Below are 20,528 nucleotides of genomic sequence, written 5' to 3'. Positions count from 1 at the left end.
GGGGACAGTTCATCTATGGCAAGAGGGAGAGTCAGTGACATAGTGCCAGATGCTGTCACAACAGGGAAGCCAGAAGCTCCTCCACACTGCTTCATTGTCTAATATCATCATCTTCCAAAATTCCCTCTGCCTTTCTCCTTTTCATCAGTGCTTTGTGTTCTTGGCATATTGTGGTGGCCATCTATAGCTGGCATTTTGAGTTCCTGAGAATCCACACATTGGCCTTAGATGCCCATGAGCCAGACAGAGTTTCTCATACTTGGTAGCTGTTTGTCACTTCCTTCTTTGGCGTGAGAGAGACAGAGGTGGGAGTGGGTATCGCTGGGCTCACAGAGTGGGACCTTGACTGTCCCGGGCTGACCTCCTCTTCTTTGGGGCATTTTCAGAACCTAAGCTGATGTCCTAGGATGGGGCACCTGCACACCTGGATTCTGACAGCCTGTGACAATGGCCCTGAGGGTGGTCCTGTCTGAGGTCAGGCAGAAGAAAGCTGAAAGGAAGTGCAGGGAGTAACATTCTGCGAAGTAAATACATCCAGGGAGTCTGCTGAGCAGGAACAGGCTTTTTGTCTGAGGATGCCAAGCTAACACCACCCAGCAACTGCTGCTGCCTCGTTGCTCCTGCTGAACCAACCACTAGTAGCAGATTCACCAGGCCTTTTATTAACTGATGATTTATTAGGCAGATTTATTGATGCACCAAATAACTCCCGGCAACAGGAAGTATGTGCTAGGATGCCTCATGTGGCCTCACAGCAGAGGGAGACGGGATGCAGCCTCTCCACTGCTTAGGGTCGGAGGCAGGGCACTGACACGGGAACAGCTCCTTTCTCACAGGGTAGGAGGCAGTGACCACAGGAATGAGCACGGGGTGCGCTGGGGAGCAGGGGAGATTGTAGTGACAGAGGGAGTCCACGAAGACCTTGAACACTGGAGCAAGTCTGCACACTAAGTGAAGGAATAGGATTTGGGGTTCCGAAAGGACAGGTTTGAGTCTGGGCTGGACAGGGACAGGGTGCTGAGTGTGAGTTTACATGGGTTTACCCCTGTGGCTTTTTCCCAGTGACACAGCACTTACAGTTCATTGTCCTTTGAGGAGGGGAGGGGAAAAAAGGGGGTTGTGGGTAAGAGTGTGATTCTGATGATAGCTGAGCCACTGAGATTTGTTTTTCTGTATAAACCAGTGGTCCTCAGCCTTCCTAATGCTGTGACCCTTTGAAACTGGTCCTCATGTGGTGACCCCCAACCATAAAATTATTTTTATTGCTATTTCATAACTGTAATTTTAATACTTTTATGAATCATAATGTAAGTATCTGATATGGAGGCTATCTGATATGTGACTTCTGGGAAAAGGTTGTTGGACCCCAGGGTTTTGGCGGCCCGGTTGAGAACCGCTGCTATAAACCACTTGAGAATGCTATGGGTTTGCATTAGGAGTGGATTATTTTCATTCTTTGTTTCAGCAGGGGGTTGGGGGAGGCTGGCCCTGGTGGGATGAATCCAAGCCCTGACAGACCTCCCACTCTGTGCTCAGGAGTGCTCCTGCACCCTCAATCCAGCTCCTTTGTAACTCTTAGGCAGGCTGTTTTTGGGCAAGTATCATGAGCAGCCTCGCTGCCTGTCTTTTTAATGGGAAAGGCTGGGGTTTGCGTTGGCATTGGGGGCCTTCATTATATCTCCGCTCCCCCACAATTTCCTGCAGCAGTGATGTGTGAATGTGTTCCTTAGTTGGTTCTTGTAGTACTATTCTAGTCACATGATTAGCTTGTTCCAAGAGCTAATTGCTGGCATGTGTCCTCAGCTCTCCTCTGTTGGTGTATCCCTAGGCTTTAACTCACGCACAGAGCCTGGGAGAGCCTACAAGACTGTCATTCATGGCTCTGAGGCATTTCAAACGGAACTTACCCGGTGCCAAGCCCAGTCTCCCTGCACCCGACCATGAGCCCACTTGCTCCCCCTTCTGTGCTCCCAGTGGCAGTTCACAGCAGCAGCTAGTCCACTGTCCAACCCGGAACTCTCCGTGCCATCTTCTGTCCACGGTGTCAGCCATGAAAGCATGCTGCTTGTGACCCAGGAATTCCCAAATCTCAGGAAGGCCTTGGAGATGGGACAGGCAGCCTTCAATGTGTCATTCTTCCCCTCCCAACCCTTCCCAGGTCAGCTGTGGATCTAGAGTTGGCAGAGGTGGTAGTACCAGAAGAGGAGGTTTCTGAACAGATCCCTCCTGGGCTGCACCCAGAGCAGGGGGATGTGTTAGGGCAAAGCAGCCTGCCATTAAGCCTTATCCCGACATCTACCAGGGAGGTCACAGGTCAACCTGAACTAGATTTGACTGGTGTGGGGAGAAAATAGACATACCTTGCCTTCCTCAGGACCTGTGAACTCACCAGGAGCAGCTGCAGAAGCATGGTGGGTTTGGTGTGTGGCAGACTCTTGAGCCTGTTCATCTGTTCTCAGTGACCATGGAAGCTGGGGATGCAGGTTTACGTCCATTTTCAAGATTAAAGGACAGAAGTAGGGGAAGGGTAAGTGTCAGTCCCGAGACCTTCATTAACATTCAGGTGAGATCTGAGCCTGCAGAAGTTCACAGAGCTGGAAAGAGGAAGCCAAGATTAGCGAACTACAGCCCTTGAGATGCTCCAGCTTGTTCCAGTGGGAATTTTATTGGAGCACGGGCTCGCCATTCATTCCACAGTGGTGGCTGCTCTCATGCTCTCATGGTAAGGAGTGGAAGCTGTTCTTCTCACAGAGCTTAGTCACTTTACTCCCTGGGCCTTTTCGGAGAGGTCTACACCCTTATTGTGACACTGCTAAGCCCTTCCAGGAACAGAGGACAGCCAAGTGTGGAGGTCATAAGATGTCACTGGGCCAGGAACAGTGGGGTCTGAGTAGAGAAGGAGAGGCTCCTGATGTCTGAGTGCTACTCCTTTGAAAGAAGCACTAACATGAGCAGATGGGATGATGGAGATGGAAGAATCACACTATTACAACCTGGGGAGTGGCTTGGATGTGGTGGTCAGCTAGGAGCTTGCTGTAGCGGTCTGGGTGTGTGAAATGTGAGATGAGTGTCAGTCTGGGGACGGAAGGGGAAGAAGAGACACCGGGAGGTAGACAGACTTGTTGCAAGCCATAATTCGAGGTAGCATTTGAGGGGGATTGCCAGTTCAAGTGATCTAGGTGGGCACATTCAGCAACGATGACGGTAGAGACAGATGATGAGACCCTCATGGGGACAGTGAGAACAGAAGGCAGAAGGGAGCCCAGTAGTGGTCAGTGCTGCTGTGGAGAGAGGTCTCAGTGGGGGCCCTTAGAGGCCAATAGAGGGAGTTAGTACATTTTCAGACATCCCCAGCAGGTTGGCCAGCATATAGACTGAGAACTCAAGATTTGATCATGGGAGGCCAGTGGGAGTTCCAGGGTGTGTTTGGATGAGGAATACAAATAAATGAGTGAACGAAGAAAAACATTAGGGCAGCTTGTGAGAAGAGACAGCGGTAGCTATGGTAGTGGGATACACAGAATGATCTCTTGATTATGTGAGGCAGGGAATCATTTGGGAAGAGAGTTGCAGTTGGTGGCCAAGGACTGAGGGCTGGCAAAGGAGGGGCTCTTTTCCTATCCAAAGTGAAGAGCTGTGGGAAGCATGGTATTCACCCTGCACTCTGGGGGTAGTCTTCATTCTGACAGCACCATCTGCTCTGAAAGAAAGAAGACCCAGCTCACCCTCAGACAGGGTTTCTCTGTGTAGTCCTGGCTGCCTTGGACTCATTTTGTAGACCAGGTGGGGCTTGAATTCACAGCGATCCGCCTGTCTCTGCCTTCCCAGGTGCTAGGATCACAGGTGTGCACCACAACCGGCTACTAGAGGGATTAACATCTGTATCCATATAATATAAAAACCTGATAGCTGGCTCCCAGCATGATGCTGCTGATTCAGAGGCATTAGGCCCCAGCCTCTCCTTGTTCTCTCTCAACTGGCTGAGGTGTTGGTGTCCCAGAATCCACTTGGAGACCTTGACACCCTTGCAAAACCCTGCAGGGTCTCCCTTAAGAGAAAGGGAACTGGCCTTCCCCAGTCATCTCAACGAAAGTTCCCACGATGTCGGCTCCTAAATAGTTATGGCTGGTTCAGGCAGTGTTGATTGTCTGAAGTTTTGGGCCCCGCCCTGAAACTGGGGTGGAGTGAGGTCACTCTTGGAAAGGTCAAGGGAAGATGTCTCCCAGGAAGGGAGCAGTGCTGGGCAGGAGAGAAGAGCCTGGATGCTGAGTGAGCAGCCTGTAAGTGCCTACTAGATCTCCGGTGCTTGACAGACATCCTGCTGATGGAATGAGATGCTGCCTCCAGCCACAATGAACTCGGGGGTACAGCTGAATAGATGGGTGGCTTGCTGAGACAAAGAAAGAACTAGCACACACTACAATGAGAATATCCCAGAATGCTTTGAGAGCATATAAGATAGGATTTCCTCCATACTTGATGGGAAGGATTGGCATGGGGAAGCCAAGGAAGAAATCCTGGTGGAGGTGTTGCCCAGGGACCTAAGTCTGGGTGATGAGAGTCGGTGAGAAGGAAAGCTGCTTCAGGCAAACTTGGAAGACAGATTTGTACAAAGAGCATGTTAAACCAATAGTAACCATGCAGAATAAGGGTGAGCAGGAGAACCTAGCGATTCTGAGCTGTCCCAGCAAGGGAGCCAGCCACCACCACTTGCATGTGGCAGGCCCTAGGGCAGGCTAAGAGTAGGCAGGCTTCATCATGGGAAAGGGAAGGCCCTGAGTGTGTGGAAAATCTGGAGGACATCCTTGCAGCAGGGCATCTTAGGTGACTGAGGAACACACAGAGCTTCCGTGCTTGGTCCTGAGATGGAAGCGGAGCTTTGAAGAGGGAAATTGAGTTCTCTGACTGTTAATCACTTTCCCCGTCATTGTGACACATATGGAGAAAGTTGCCTTGGAGAAAGGAAGGTGTATTTGGGCTCACGGTTTCTGAGGATGAAGTCCACGGTCGCTTGGTTCCAACATTTCTGGGTCTGAGGAGCAGACCAGCATGGGGGTGGGGTGGAGTGGAGCAGTGCTGCTGGCCTCTTAGAGAACTAGGCTTTGGGGACAAAATCCAGTCATTGAGTGCCCATCCCAGGGGCTCTGCGTGGTGAGGAATGTCGAATCACCCTTGAGTGTTACAGTTAATTGATGCACTCGCCTACGGGAGGCACCTACACCTCTGTACCTATGAGTGTGGGTGGATTTTGCAACCTTGAAATTATGTCTCCTGCTCATTTCATTTTTGTCATTTCCAATTCATTTTCTGTTACCCGTTTGGAAATGTGGGGTCCATGAAAGTGGATAAGCCTTGTTTCCACCCACACGTGAGTTCCCTAGGTCAGTGCCTGCATGGTGGGGGCTGCAGCATGGACCGCTGCTCGCTGCCTGCACATTTGTGGCAGCTATTGCTCAGGGGACCAGAGCCACCAGCTGAGCCATATCTCCGGGCTGCCTGTCTTTCTCTGTCAATTTAGACATATTGTGACCACTGTCACAGCCTGCCTGAGACAGGGCTGTGGGGAGATCCTGAAGGCGACAGCTTGAACGAGGGAGCTGTGGGCACCTATCCCATCTGCTGGGGACAGCTTGTAGAATCAACACCAGGGGCCTTCAGTCTGGGGTGGGGGGATACAAGCAGGACCCAGAGAAACAAAAGGGAGAAATAGAAAAGCAGGCTGTGACAATGAAGGGATAATTCTGTAACTACTCACGCATTGTGGATATCACCCAGGCTGCCAAAGTGTGTGTGCCCTTCATTCCTGGAAGAGGAAACTCTGATCTGTGGTGGCAGCAAGCATGTGTGGCACTTTTCTGTGTGCCCCCACGCATGCTGCACGATTCCTGGAGGAAGTACTTCCGTTTAAGTTTTGGGAAAACTGCCAGATGCTGCCTTTTCAAACAGCATCTTCCCTTTGGGACTTTGCTGTGTAACAAAGACAAGGAAATAGTAGGAAAGTCCTGATCTGGATGGCAGGACATCTGGATTCTTTTCTTAGCTTTGCAAGTACCAGCCGGGTTATCCTGAGCTGATCACTTGCCCTCTTCTGGTTATTGATTCATCTGAAAAGTAAGGGGAATGTTTAAAATTAAGTAGCTTGTATAAACTTAAATAACCTTTGAGTTTTCTTCTTTTAACATTTGTTTAGGGGGGGAATGGGTTTTTGAGAACAACGAAGGAGGGACTTATCAAGCAGCAGAACATGGCTGCCTTGATGTCCTTTGTCTACTATGCTGTTAAACTGTGAATTTCAAACATCCCTAACAGCTGGGCTTTTTCCTGCCAGTGTGTTTCTGGTTAATGAATAGCTTCTGGCTTCCTGGTTCCATCAAGATTCCCAGAATGAAAATCCCTCCCATTCCAATCTTCTGCCACTTAGCAGGTCCTGAGCCAAATGTGGTGGTCAGGGAGCTCAAACTGAGCCCTGCTACCCCTTCTCTGAAGGAAAAGCAGGCCTTCCCTGATGCAAGCTCTTCCCATGCTGAAGCTTCAGCTGATCAGGCTGGTCTGTGAAGATCTGTGTACATCAAGGTGAAGCGTCAGTGGCCTCTGAAGAACAATGTAATGGCCATCTTGTAGACCTAACCCTTGTGACACCTTCTAGCCGAAGGGCTCATCCTTGGAAGATTTCCTACTCTCTTGTCTTCCTCCAGCTCATTGGCTCCCTGGCAGCATCTGACCTGCAGGAAAGGAGATTTTCCCTACTTTATTGTCCAATTTGAACTTCTTGTGCCACCTGGTTCTGAAACAGATACTCACACACACACATACACACACACACACACACACACACACACACACACACTCGAGTACTCTGCTACCCCTCAACCCCAAGACTCAGGGATCTTTACAGAAGAGGGAACAGAAAGATCGTAAGAGCCAGAAGTGGTAGATGACATCATGGAAACTGTTTCTGGACACAACAGAGCAGCTGCAAACCTGAACACACAGTGACTGTGTGACAGCATGCACAAAACCTGTGAGAGCTCCAGCCAAACAATCCACCACTAGCCGAGGACCTATTGACATGTGATAGCTGCTGAGAGAGAGGGTCAGTTTCCTCTAGTGACATGACCTTTAGTAGGGCCAGAGCAGCGCCAGGAGTAGCTGAGCAACACAAACTTGACTGGATGGTATTTTTAAAATGCAGAAACAGAAAACTCAAACTTGGTTAGGTGAAAAGGGGATGTAGGGTAGGTGGGGGCGGGAATGAATAGGTTCAAAATACATTTTATTACATTCTCAAATAATTAATAAAAGATTTTAAAAATAATACCATCTACATAGCTTATTTCACTCATTCATCCACTTGCTCATTTTCTACCCATCCTTATACCTGTCTGTCACATATTTTGAGGGGTGGCTATGTCTTTGGTACTGTGGTAAGTTCCCAAGACTGGATGATAGACAAACTCTCCCATTTATGGAGCCTTCACTTGACTTTAGAATGAATACAAAGTAAAGGATGCCACCATGGGAATGGAAGTGCATACGCAGGAACACTCAACTTAGCAAATCTAAGAGGCCAAGATCACAGGTTGATCTGCACAAGTGTTAATCATGTGGTCAAGACATCATACACTGCGGCCCTTGAGGAGAGCACGCCAAGGGAGATTGAGAGAGATCAGACAGGCACCTGGCCTGGGCCTTCAAGCCAGTAAAGAAGGTTAGCTTGAACTTGGGGAGAATAGTGAGAGGTGCCTATGGATGGCATGTTTGTATTTGTGCTTTAGAAATAACAGTTCTGGTCACAGATGAAGAATGGGACAGGGTGGAGGTAAGAGCAGCCTGAATACTTAGGAAGCTGTTACAGTTACTCTAGCTTAGAACACTGGTGGTCAAAACCAAGGAGGTGTCCATGGGTAGGGAGGCAGGTGGATAGAGGCCAGATACACACATGTGCGTACACACAAACACACACACCACCACCACCCACATACATACCATACACACAGTACACACACACACACACACACACACACACACACGGTGTAGAGAGGCCTAGTGTTGGGCTCAGTTGCTGAAATGTGAGCCAGAATCCTTCATTCTGACTTGGGGAGATGGTGACTGGTAATGTTTCCTTCCGCAGGACTCCAGAACAATGGCTTTGTCTCTGAGGAGCTCTTCCCCGGGCACTGTTCTCTACCAACCTAAGATGGGTGGGTGGGCACAGCTGACTATGGGCTTCAGGTTCCAGCCAAATAAGGCAGGACTGGAACTGAGGAAAGCGGGAGGGATTTTGGACATGCTGCCTGCTGCCTTCTCCTTTGACTTGGCCCCGGAATGCTGGCAGGCTGGGATAATTAGGAGGTTCAGGCAGTCTTAGAGTGCTGACTTGAGTCCCTTCTCCATGGGTTCAAAGAACATCAATGCACTTGTTCTTATCCAAATGCATTCTGCTCTAGGCATGCTCAGCAGATGGTCCAGGGACACTTTGAGCTTGGTACATCTCTTCCAGGCCTCTAGGCCAGTGTGTTTTCATGACTGCTCTCTGCAAAGTTGTTTTTCTACCATACTGGGTCTCAATTACTGATGGGGGGTTGTCTTTTTGGGACAGGCAGAAATATCCAGAGATGTTTTTGATTGTCAGTGGGGCTGGCTAGGCTCTACTGACATAGGATAGGTAGAGGCTTGGGATGCTTCCAACACCCTGCAATAGACAGAACAGTTCTCATGCCACAGATTGTTTGTTTCCAAGGTTAGAAACCCTGGTCTTGGGGATCCCCTACTCTGTGGCTAAAAGGCCCTGTGAGTCTTTCAAGACTCTGAGGGTGAGTAGAGCAAAACATAAGTTCAAGAAAAACTAACTGGTTGTCGTTTTCTTTCTCTAGCTGAGCACTGTCTGGAAAGCCCACATAGAGCAGCCCAAGGCATCGAGAGTCTGCGGGCTGGGCAGCAGGGAGCAGGGCCTGGTGCTGACAATGGCCAGGCAACAGGCACCACCCTGGGTCCATGGAGCCCTCATCCTCTTCCTCCTCAGCCTCGGAGGGGCCATTGAGATTCCGATGGATCGTGAGTTCTGTGCCCACTCTTTCTGTTTTACTCCTGATATTAGAGGAGTGGATGTTGGGAAGAGAGGTCAGGGAGGTGAGAGGGAGAGAAAGTGACAACATATCCCAGGCTTCAGAGCTGGGTTTTTCTCCAAAGACTTGATGGAGGCTCCCACTGGGAAGTTGAAAACCAAGAAAACAGGCCTCCTTTTAGGATGGATAAGCTGGCATCTGTGCTACCTGAAACCTACTGAGTGGAACCAAGGATAACATAGTTTGGGATTCTGAGAGCCACCTGGAGTTCTTCCCTCTCCCCTACTTACCTGCAAGCCCACGGCCTTGACTTACCCTTTTAAGAGAAGTTTCCAGGATCAAGTGTGGTGGGCTGTCCTTACTAGTCTCTCTAACTCAATACACCAGAGCTGATGCCCAGCTTTGGCTGGAGTAATATGGAAGATGGTGGATTGGATTGGGAAGAGGATTGGGAAGGACATTATCTTTGCAAAAGGCACAGCCAAATGAGGCATTGTGCCATATTAATATTACCATAGGAGAGCTGGGCACAGGTTCTTTCTGCTCTAGTATTCCCTCAGCACAAGAAAGAAAGAAAGAAAGAAAGAAAGAAAGAAAGAAAGAAAGAAAGTCGCTTCTGCTACTGCTGGTGGGGCCTTGTCTGACCCTGGCATGCTGAGCTAACATCTGCATCTATATCTACCAACTCTGTTGCTGCATTCACCGATGGCTGTTGACCGGTGCCTCATTCCTAAGCCCTGTTTGGCATAGTTTCCACAGTTTTGACACTTGTGCCGGATGTCTTAGCGTCCTAGCATAAAGTACAGACAGAGCACCTCTGCCCCCTGTTCTCTGCCTCAAGGAATTCATGGAGCCCATGTGATGTCAAGATAGATTTGGGCACTCTCCAGTTAACAGACAACTGAAGGAGGTGGGAGGTGAAGATGGCCTCCAAGACGGCCCCCACAGGCCTCTAAAGCCAGACCTCCTCCACCCCAGCAACAGCTATCCAAGAGGAGTCTGCACTTGTGTATGACAAAGACCAGTAACAACTATGACTAGACCCCAGAAGCAAGCTGAGCAAGACCACTGCTGCCTGAGTGTGTATACGAGAAAAAGGGGAGAGCTGTGAGACAAACGTTTCCATGGTGACCGTCTGTAGTTGGCTCAAGGAGAGTTCTCATTAACAGCCAGGCCGGCAATCTAATAAGCAGCGTGATAAGGGTTCGTCCCTGGAGGGGAAGGTGCAGAGGAAATTGGGTTATTGAGAACATGGTGAAGGCTCGTTTCTCTTCTGCCTTTTCTCACCTGCTGTTAGATACCCGGGGCTGGTGGGGGAGGGACGCTTGCACAGTGAACACATAAATAGATAGTATGGGCTTCTTTATTGATAATCTGGATTTCCAAGCTTTACTGGAGATGGAGCTACAACAGGAAGCCCATATACTGCCTGAGGCAGAAGGCTGAGGACACTGGCTTCCTCACCACTCACCCCTCCCCATCCCAGCTTCCTGGAGGAGGGCAAGGAGAACCCTTCTTTTATGTTGTATACACAGACCAGGCCATTCCCTGCTTAGGGTCACACCTCTCAGTCAGAATGAAGTCTGGGTCTTTTGACTCTGCTGTGGCACGTTGATCCTGCTTCTTTTCAGTCCTTGGACATCCGTGGAATTGCAGCTGCCCTAGGCTAGACAGAAACCTCAGAGCTGGGCTGATCTCACCACATTCGGTCCTCACAGTGAATCCAGGAGCGGGTGCCATCCTTAGCTGACGAGTTAGGAAGCAGAAAAGGCACAGAGGCAGCACCTGGCAGTAGTACCTTTCTGAGTGACACATGGCTGTAGTTGGTCTGGGCTGTGTCAGGATGGACAGCTCATAAAGCACTGTGCATCCCTGGCTGCTGCAGCTCATCTCAATGACTCCTCTGTAGAACAGAACTCTAAACGATGACACAGCAAGGGCAAGTTTTCCTTAGCAGGTGTCTCCCCCAGCTTAGCCAGAGCCCTTCTGACATCCGCTGAGAGTCCTTCCATCTGTGCTTGGGACAAGTCAGGTGTTCCTAACTCACCCCCTTTGTTGGTAGGGTGGGGCAGAGAGTCTCCAGCTAGAGATTGTCCTGCCAGGTATCTTCCTCATTCACCCTTCCAGGGCATCCTCTGTGCCTCCAGAGCAGGGACACTGCTTCCACTCTAGGGCTTGGCACAGCAGCTTTCTGGAGCAGCACGCTGGATGACTGCACAATCCCTTATTGAAGTGCTCAGCCTCTGGCTCCAACTGCCTTGCAGCGAAGTCACACGCCACCTCCCTTCCATTAGCCTGGAGGAGAACTGCACGACCCTTGAGGGCGAGAAACGTAATGGGTCACCTCATCAGCCAGAGTGGCTTCGCCAAAGAGTGAGTCTTCTGGGGGCATGCATATACTCTCATCCCCCTTCCACTGAGGAGATTTAGCATTTCCTCCTAGGAGCCCACAGAAGAGGACTCCCCACCTCATTCAGTACCACGGGATGTAACACCTACCCTACATCCTCCTGGGATGAGCCCAGAGACCAACTACCAGAGCCCAGGAAAAAAAGAAGGGCATGAAGACAGAGCCTGGAGCCAGGGCAAGCACCAGCTCAACCCAACAGAGATGGATTAGGAGACTATTTTATCTTTCTTGGGCTCCAAAAGAACAAATTCATTCTCCACCTGACATCGCCAGACAGCAAGTTCTGTGAAAGGAAAGAAGAGCATGTGGTGGGGTGACAGTGAGAAGCACTGTTGTCCTTGTCCTCAGACAGGCTATCACCGCCACTTTCTATCACAGCTTGTCTTCTGGCATCATTCAATCCCAGCAGTAAATTCCTTGGGAGCACAGTGGTGACTGAGATGTTATTGTCCCATTCGGCAAGTAGGTGCCCAAGAGGCCCTTAACCAGATAGGCAGTATGGGCTCAGGAAAGCAATCAGCCAGTTCCAAGCTGTCTTGGGAATCTCTACTCACAGAAGTATCTTCATTTTCCCTTGATCACAATGTCAGGGACATGGCGTCATGAGGCCCACACCCAGCTACTTCACTTCTAAGGATGGATTTCTGAAAGCTCTGCAACAATCTCTGGGGGCTCTAGTACCCATGCTATCTGTAAAGCCTGCTTCCACAGGACTAGCCATGTGCCCACCCCTCCTTGAATTCAAGATGCCCTGGAAGGACACCAGAGCTTGGGAGCAGGGTACATGAGGACCAAGAGGCATCATTGTGACCTGAAATGAAGCCAGAGCCCAGCTAGTGGTCAAAGGAAATGTGCTTAAGGACCAGTCCTGCCTCTCTGAAACTGGCTCCGTCTCTCCCTCCTCCCGTCCTGTGCCAGCCACACTGGCTTTCAGTCTCTTTAGAATCACTATCTTGGCAGGAAAACCACATATGGGTGAAGGGAACCCCACAGAACCTCTCTCTGTTCAGAGCCTCATGCCTTTCCACTCCAGTTTTTCATTCCTTTGTTTCCAATCCAGGCAGACCTGGACAGGTGAAAAGCAGAATGCCCCTTCATTACTCCAAGGGCCACACCACCCAGCTCATGAAACCTTTTATGAAGGACCATACCATGAAGCCTTTCCTTTGCTGACAGCCTTCACTGAGGCCTGCCCATTCCTGCCATGCAGGAATGCCATGCCAGTCACCGTGTCCATTCATTCTTTGTGTCCTTTTCTGTGCTACTGTGATTCTCTTGGACCTGGGTGATCCCTGGCTCCCCGAGGGCTGTTCTCTCTTAGCCTGCACCTCCTTCTCTGAGTCTTTTCACTCTGGAGGGAAGGCATCAAGACCACCACCACTCTGCTTCACAGCACACTTCCTCATGCTCTCCCTAGCAGCACCCACTCTGAAAAAGGCAGCCCAAGGGCTCATGCGTGCCTGACGCCTGCACCAGCGTGGCACAAGGACCATTTGCTTCCTTGTGGTATCATCAGGAAAGACACTGAAGAGTCCTAGAGACATATTTTGTCTTTTCTCCACATCTGTTGGAACCAAGGCTTGCTTTCCACATCTAAAACCTTGCCACCCATGCCACAGTTCGTATTTCTCAGCACCCCCTGGGCATTTGTCAGAAATGTAGAGTGGATGCAGTTTCTTGGTAGAGCCTGGCATTGGCAAGGCCCTGGGTTCCATCTCCAGCATTGAAAGAAACAACAAAGCAGAATACAGGCTCTAAGGCCAACCATCTGAGCCAACGCTGCATCTTCTCTGGCAGTGGCTGACTCACCTGCTTGTTAGAGTGTGAGAAGCAGGGACATACCCGTCCTGGTCCATGTGTTCAGATGGGGCGGGTGAGGAGGTGTGCCACCTAGCTCTTTGCCCCATCTGTGGAAAATACAAAAAGGAGCGGTGGGGTTGGCCACGTCCCAGGATTCTGTCATTCAGGAACAGGATTTTTGTAGAAAATACTTTTATGTAAGAGAGAAATGGTATAGTGAGGGAATGAGGTGCTGGATTCTCAGAGCCTCTATGCTTAGGGCCTTTGTCTCATGAAAGGTTCAAGTCACTCGTTCCCTAGGATCTCCATGCAGACCTTGTGCTCCCACATCCCTCAATGGTGTGAGATACGAGGGAGCATCCGAAGAGTCTCTTTCAGGCAGCCTTGTCATTTGGGGATATTTGGATTTGCCTGGTAACATCTCCCTTTGGTCACGGGTCCTGTCCACTGTGTGGTTTTGCTCTCCCGAGTGATACAACACCTTTTCCATGAAGTATTTGCAACGAGTAATCTCCACTCTGGCCTGGTTGTTCTGCCAGGTTCCATATCTGGGAGAAATTCCCATGTCCATTGCTGTCCCCATGTCTCCTCATCCTAACCCTGCATGCTAGGACAAGAGGACACCTGATGGTTAGCTGGTCAGTTGTGTGCGATAACACTGTTCTCCTTCTCTCCCCCCCCCCAATGCTAACCCACTGGAACTAACAGCAAGCATTCAGAGTGAGCGTAAGTGCCTCCTGTGCCTCTCTGCCCTTGAGCCTCTGGGAGGTGGGAGAGAGGGAGGAGGGGCTGGGAAAAGCCAGCTGAGAAGAGTGGGCTTGAAGTCAGCGGCCTCTTCACTGCCTGCTGGTGTTGCTCAAGCCCTCTAGTGAGTCCTTTACCAATGGAAGAACTCCCCCAGGAACTAGGGGTGGGGTGGGACAAGGGATACAGGTAGGTGGTCAAAAGAGTCTATGGATGGCAGCTGGGGTGCCCCATCACTACTATAACTCCTCCCGTTGGAGGCTAGCACCGCACCCCTGGGTGCGCCAGCTTGCTGGCACACAGGGAAGCCCCTGGGAAGCTCTAAGGGACTGAAGCCTCCTTTGGCTGTTGCCTCAGCAGTCTGGCCATCTGTTGAGATTCATGGCTCAGAACCATCCCAGCCCTAAGTCCAACAACCATAGCTGGTTTGTTTCTGTATCCATTGAGCACACATCTAGCAAGAACTGTTATGCCCTGTGCACTGGGATGGGAGGCTGGGTGAAACAGCCTGATTTCACTTGTTTAGAGGGAGACTGGGTCTTCTTAAAGGTGCTCCTATGCTCAGACTTTGACATCCACCCCTCTCCTAAACCAGTTTAAGAAGCTGCATCTTTCCAATAAAGCACTACTCATCCTTGCTTGCTTGCCCACTTGCCCAAGTGGCTCCTGAGGCTCTTGACTTTAGCCACTCTCTAAGACAAGTTCAGGGCATGTCCTGCAGTTCTGAATTTTGCCACATGTGTCTTGTTGCAGTGACCCAACCTCCGACTATCACCAAGCAGTCAGTGAAGGACCACATTGTGGACCCCCGTGATAACATCCTGATTGAATGTGAAGCTAAAGGGAACCCTGCCCCCAGGTGAGTGGAGGGAGAGGGATCTGAGAAGCCACCATTGAAATGACCCACTTGCCCCATCTTGGTCATACTTAGGGCAAGCAACTGAAAAGCCTGGCACAGGGCTGAGAGATGGCTCAGTGGTTAAGAGTGGGTACTGCACTTGCAGAAGCCCTGAGTTCAATGCCAAGTATCCCTGTCAGGTGGCTTCTGTAGTTCTAGCCCTGGGAGCATCCACTGCATCTGGCCTCCACAGGCATGGGCAGTCACGTGCACAAACCCCGACTCACACCCCCTTCTAAACAGATAATTGAAAGCAGAACACATTTTTTAAAAATGTTTGGTTCATTCATTCAAAAAAATATCCATTGACACCTACTAGTGCGACACAGGAGGGCTGGCTTGTGAGAAGCAGATGTGAATTGGTCACGTGGCTCAAAACAGCTATGCATAGATGCTGCAATTACTATGTGGTCATGAGAAAGTTGCTTCAAAGCTCCAAGCCTCCATTGTCTCCTCTGAAAAATATAGAACTGCCCTTATTTATTTATGGGGTTTTTGCCAGTTTCAGAGGAGTGGGAAATTTACCTCATAAGGAAATCAGGCTTAAAGAAATGGTTTATGAAACCCTGGAATCTCAGTGTTTACCCCAGGCTGGCCTCAAACTCATCGTTCTCCTGCCTCGGTCTCCCCTTCTAAGCAGTAGGGTTACAGGTTTATGTCACTAGACCCTATTAGACATTATTTTCTGACTTTCAGTATAACATGTTATGCTGTCCTTATGTGGCCGTCATCCACCCCATGTTCAGCTTACCCCTCTTCTTAGCTGACTCAAGACTTTCCTTCTGAGCTTGGTTTTCCTCAAAGGAGAGGTCAGTAGACAAGAAGAAGAAGCCCGCCCTATCCAGACTGTTCTGTGCTGTTAACATGGATTTATTCATTCATCCCTCTTCCTCTGTGGCAGGGCCAGTGTCCTCCTGAGGAAATATGGAGATTTTAAATGACCTTACCACAAGTCACCAGCTTCATTGAGCCAAGGGCAGAACCAGGATTTAGACCCACTCTTTGACCATCAAAGCTAGATGTGTTTCTGCCAAATGATACATCCTAGCAAAGTGAAAACGTTAAAAAATGTACATTCTCAGAGTAGCAGAGTATGTCCCAGACAATGCAGGGAGAAGGTTTGCTCTAGCCCTGGGTTTGTGTGAGACAATCAAGCCAAGAATAATGAGCCGAGAACAAGTCTTTCATCCCAAGTGGAGTCACCCTATAAGAGAAGTTGGGACACTGGTGACCATACCTCTCAGATTGATCTTTTCCACATGGATCCTCTGTGGGGACAAGGACTCTGAGCTGTTCCTGTCTCTTGTATTTGTACCACATCAGCACAGGGAGCCAAAATGTGTGCTGCTGGCTGCAGCATCCTCTCAGGACAAACTGAGGGACATGATGATAATAATGATGATGATGACAATGACAACAACGAAGACCTCTCCTCCTCCTTTTCATTCTCCTTTCCCATTCCTTCTCTTCCTCCTTTTCAGATGAACGGTGGAACTTAGATCCTTGTACAGGCTAGGCAAGCGCTCTTCTATTGAGCACGCACCCTATGCCCAGGCCCAGGGAGCCTTTTTCTAGCTCTGATTCATTAGCCTGCCAGTTCATTCAAAGCTATCCTTCCGTGGTTCCCATGCTGTTGTTCCATGGTCTTCCTGAAGCACTTGTCAAACAAGGAACAGGTAGTCTCTACCATCATGTCGGCTTCAGAGCAAATTATGCTATGAAGGCATGGCAGGGCAGAGGTGGCAACCTGGCATATGTAGGTTGGTGAAATAAGGAGTGTGCATTCCTAAGAGGATACTAGGAATGTCACAAAGTAAAGAAAATAGCTAGCTCTGGGTTTGTTTGTTTGTTTTCTGGTTTGAGGACTGTTTGTTTATTTGCTTGCTTGCTTAAGAAGCCACTGGCTACCCCTGAGTTATGTGCTCAGAGAATAGAACCCACTGGAGGAGCTGAGTGCCTGCTACCCATAGCCAGCCTTACCTAGTAGTAGCACTCATAGTATGTGTGGTCCCAGTAGACATGACTCATATAATATCCTTTATATTCTCCCAAGCTTGTCAGGTGGCTCTACCCAGCCAGGACTGGGTCCACTGGCATGGAAGTAGGGTGATGGGGTCGAAGTCTGCCATGGAGTGTGGACTAGGAACTGGTCCACTCTGGCCCTTACTTATGGTTGGCCTGCCTCCTGTCATCCACAGCTTTCACTGGACTCGCAACAGCAGATTCTTCAACATTGCCAAGGACCCGCGGGTATCAATGAGGAGGCGATCTGGGACCTTGGTGATTGACTTCCGCAGTGGTGGGCGACCTGAGGAATACGAAGGGGAATACCAGTGCTTTGCCCGAAACAAATTTGGTACTGCGCTTAGCAACCGGATCCGCCTGCAGGTGTCCAGTGAGTGCCAGGGACAGGTGCTGGTGCTGGCTCCCCAGTGGGTGGGAGGCAAGCAGGACTCCCTGCCCTCCATGGGTCTCTCCCACCCCAGAAAGATTCCTAGAAAGAAAACTTCCAGACTAGTCAGTGCATCCTTACCAGCTACGCTGAGCACTGGAGGAGGGGAGAGGAGAGGGCAGCTGAAAGATGAGTGCCCACTGTCACAAAAAGCTCCCTACTTTCAAGTGTCACCCTGTATGTGTTCTCTCTTGCCTCCCACATTCTCCCATATCTCCCCTTCTCTTGAGTCTGACCAGCTCCAGATGTCAGCTGTACTTCACCCTCTTCTGTTTCTCTCCAGAATCTCCCCTGTGGCCCAAGGAAAACCTGGATCCCGTTGTGGTCCAAGAGGGTGCCCCCTTGACACTGCAGTGCAACCCCCCACCTGGCCTCCCGTCCCCAGTCATCTTCTGGATGAGCAGCTGTAAGTTGGGGAAGCCTGGCCTCACGAGCGCCCAGCTTGGGAGGCGGGGCAGTGGACCGGTTGAATGGGGGAGAGGGAGTATGATGGTTAATATTAATTGTGAACTTGACAGTCTCTAGAATCCCTGTCTGTAAGGGATTTCTAGTTGGGTTAATTGAAGTGAAGAAACCCACCCTAAATGTGGGTGGTAGCCATTTCATGAGCTGGGATCCCAGATTAAAGGAGATAGCGAGCGGAGCAGCAGCCTTTTGCTCTGCTCCCTGACTGTGGGTGCCATGTGACCAGCCGCCTCATGTGTCTACCACCACGGCAGGCTTGCTCTGAATCTTTAAGCAAAAAGACAAACGGCAGAACAAAACCACCAAGGACCATTCCTTAGGTTGCCTTGGTTCACAGAGATGCCACAGAGGTATGGAAACTCATTTGTGGGCTCTCGCTGATTGGGTGACCAACTTGTGAGAAGCAGCTGGGAAGTGGCCGTGTGGCTCAGAACAGCTGTGTAAAGAGGCTGATGCTACTGTGTAGTCCTGAGCAAGTTGTTCAGAGCCTCTGAGAGGCTGGCTTTGAACAGTCATTGTTCCTCTTTCCCTTCACATTGTGGGGAAGGATACCTGGCTGTCAACTGGTCGGCTCAGACTCTTCTCTCACCTCTTCCATCACACTTATCACTAGATTAGGTCCATGGCACCCACTGAACATATCTCATGGCCCTCCTCATCTTTCTGTTCTCACTAACATCTCCTCGGCCCAGAGTCTTGTGAGCTTTCATACTGGGTCTCCTTCCTAGGCTTAAAGAGCAGAATCAGTTATCTTCATTCACATGCTTTTGCTGGCTCCTCTCTTGCCTCAGGACAAGCCCAGACTCCTTTACCTGGGATAGTCGCCTTCATGACCTGGTCCTTTTGTCTCTAGAGCCCTTCCCCCTCATCCCTACACCTTTCAGCTCCGGGCTAGGCCATGTCCCTCAGCCTCCAGACACACTCCCCGAGCTCCTCAGAACCTTTGTAGGTTTGCCTGTGTGCCTGACACAGACATGCAGACTTCAGGGCTCTACTCAGGCACCCCTAGAGGACAAGGTCCCCTCTGCAGTCCCGTCCTTCCCCACAGTGCACTCTCCTGTCCACGCCACTTATCATGACCTTTATCTCCTGCTAGACTGAGGGTTTGTCTTTCTTTCACCCACTTCTGGAACATGTGATCTGTCACATAGTAGGTCCTCAGCAGATCTTTGAGGAATGATTTGAAGAGCTGAGCACCCGTTGTGGGACAGTTGGCATCACTGACATGAAAAAGAAGTTACGGGGACAGGAAGTAGATCAGCCTGGAGTGTCAACAACCGACAGCTTAGAGAGCTGACCCTGTGTTAACACCAGCTCCTGAAAAGCAGAGCAGCGTTGACATCCTCAGCCACTCCTGTGGTGCCATTCACTCTCAGTTCTGCATTTCCCTTCATTCGACAGTGTGCATCATCAGTTAGCATACGTTCCACAATTATAACCAAGAACTGCTTTCTCCCCTAAGGGTAAACAAAATAAAAGTGCATATTATAATCGATGATGGCCAATGGCCAATTGTTGTTTAACTACAACAAGGCCAAGTTTGGGCGTACTTAGCACAGTACTGAGAGCACTTGTGTCTTCTGGTCTCAGCTGGGTCCTGAGGTGTAAAGAGGAAAGTGTGTTGGCTATTGCCTGCAGGATGCTCCTGTACTAGTGTATACACTTGATTCCTGCTCCAGGAGCAGACAGAAGCTTGTCTTCTCATTCTGGCCTTGAAGTCAGTCAGGTTGTGGGATGAACAGCAATTAGAAATGTGGTCACAGAACCTGGGCAAAGGGAACAAGTCCATCTTGGTTTAACTGCACGCCTGGATGCGTTCAACCCTCCACTATCCTGCTACAGAACTGGGAGGAGCTAAAAGGTAGCAAGCTCCAGTCCCCCATCTAACCTTCTGAACACTGAGATGATTATCTCTGAGTCAGCCAGGTAACCTCCCGTCTCCCCTCTGCTTCCCCACAGCCATGGAGCCCATCACCCAGGACAAGCGTGTCTCCCAGGGCCATAATGGGGACCTGTACTTCTCCAACGTCATGCTGCAGGACATGCAGACTGACTACAGCTGCAACGCGCGCTTCCACTTCACCCACACCATTCAGCAGAAGAACCCCTTCACCCTCAAGGTCCTCACCAGTAAGTGCAGGCCCTTCTTGGGGCTGGGGTCACAGGAGGCAATCCCTAAGGGCACGTGTCACACATACCTGGGGCTAGCTCATTGTGCCTGAGCCACTGCTCCTGCCTTATGCATCGACTCAGGATGCAGAAGCCTTGTGTCAAACCTAGCCCTATGCTCAGCCAGTGCTTGTACTTTGATAGGAATCAGAGTCACGTACAAGGTCCAGTCCTAGATCACCTCAACAGCCTTGAACTCTCTCAGGGGCCCTTCGCTCTCATTCAAAAGTTCCTGGAGTTTGAGTGAGGTGACTTTCAGTGACCTTCACATCAGGAATTGCTATTGTGCACTCAGCTTACTTCTTTCCTTTCTAATCATTGGTTGCCTTTGTTTCTAGAAGAAAGCCAGTGCATATGATACTAGGATCAGTGGACACATCGGACAAATTTTGCTTGGTTCTGTAATGTGTAGTTGCTTTGTCTATAAAATGCAGGTTTATGTTCAACTTTTTTTATCCCCTGACTGTTTTTTGATAATACCAAAAAAACAAATTCGCATTCCCTAACCCACTACAGTGGTTTCTT

At 50.0% G+C, this 20,528-nt stretch overlaps 1 protein-coding gene across 5 annotated transcripts in view; it reads left to right on the top strand.

Annotated features, from left to right (window-relative positions):
• Nfasc (neurofascin) overlaps nucleotides 1-20,528 on the top strand; it is a 168,309-nt gene that overhangs the window by 80,453 nt on the left and 67,328 nt on the right. For all 5 annotated transcript variants that reach the window (XM_055598206.1, XM_055598204.1, XM_055598205.1 and 2 more), the window contains 6 exons: nucleotides 8,874-9,054; nucleotides 13,984-14,001; nucleotides 14,773-14,878; nucleotides 17,116-17,312; nucleotides 17,653-17,775; nucleotides 19,794-19,964. In XM_055598206.1, coding sequence (XP_055454181.1) covers nucleotides 8,964-9,054; nucleotides 13,984-14,001; nucleotides 14,773-14,878; nucleotides 17,116-17,312; nucleotides 17,653-17,775; nucleotides 19,794-19,964 — 706 coding nt within the window. In that variant the 5' untranslated portion in view covers nucleotides 8,874-8,963. The remainder of the gene's footprint in view (nucleotides 1-8,873; nucleotides 9,055-13,983; nucleotides 14,002-14,772; nucleotides 14,879-17,115; nucleotides 17,313-17,652; nucleotides 17,776-19,793; nucleotides 19,965-20,528) is intronic.

Source organism: Psammomys obesus, unplaced genomic scaffold (genome assembly GCF_907164565.1).
Source record: "Psammomys obesus unplaced genomic scaffold, mPsaObe1.curated_primary_1811, whole genome shotgun sequence".
Classification (NCBI taxonomy): Eukaryota; Metazoa; Chordata; class Mammalia; order Rodentia; family Muridae; genus Psammomys; species Psammomys obesus.
This window is presented reverse-complemented; position numbering and strand designations above follow the sequence as displayed.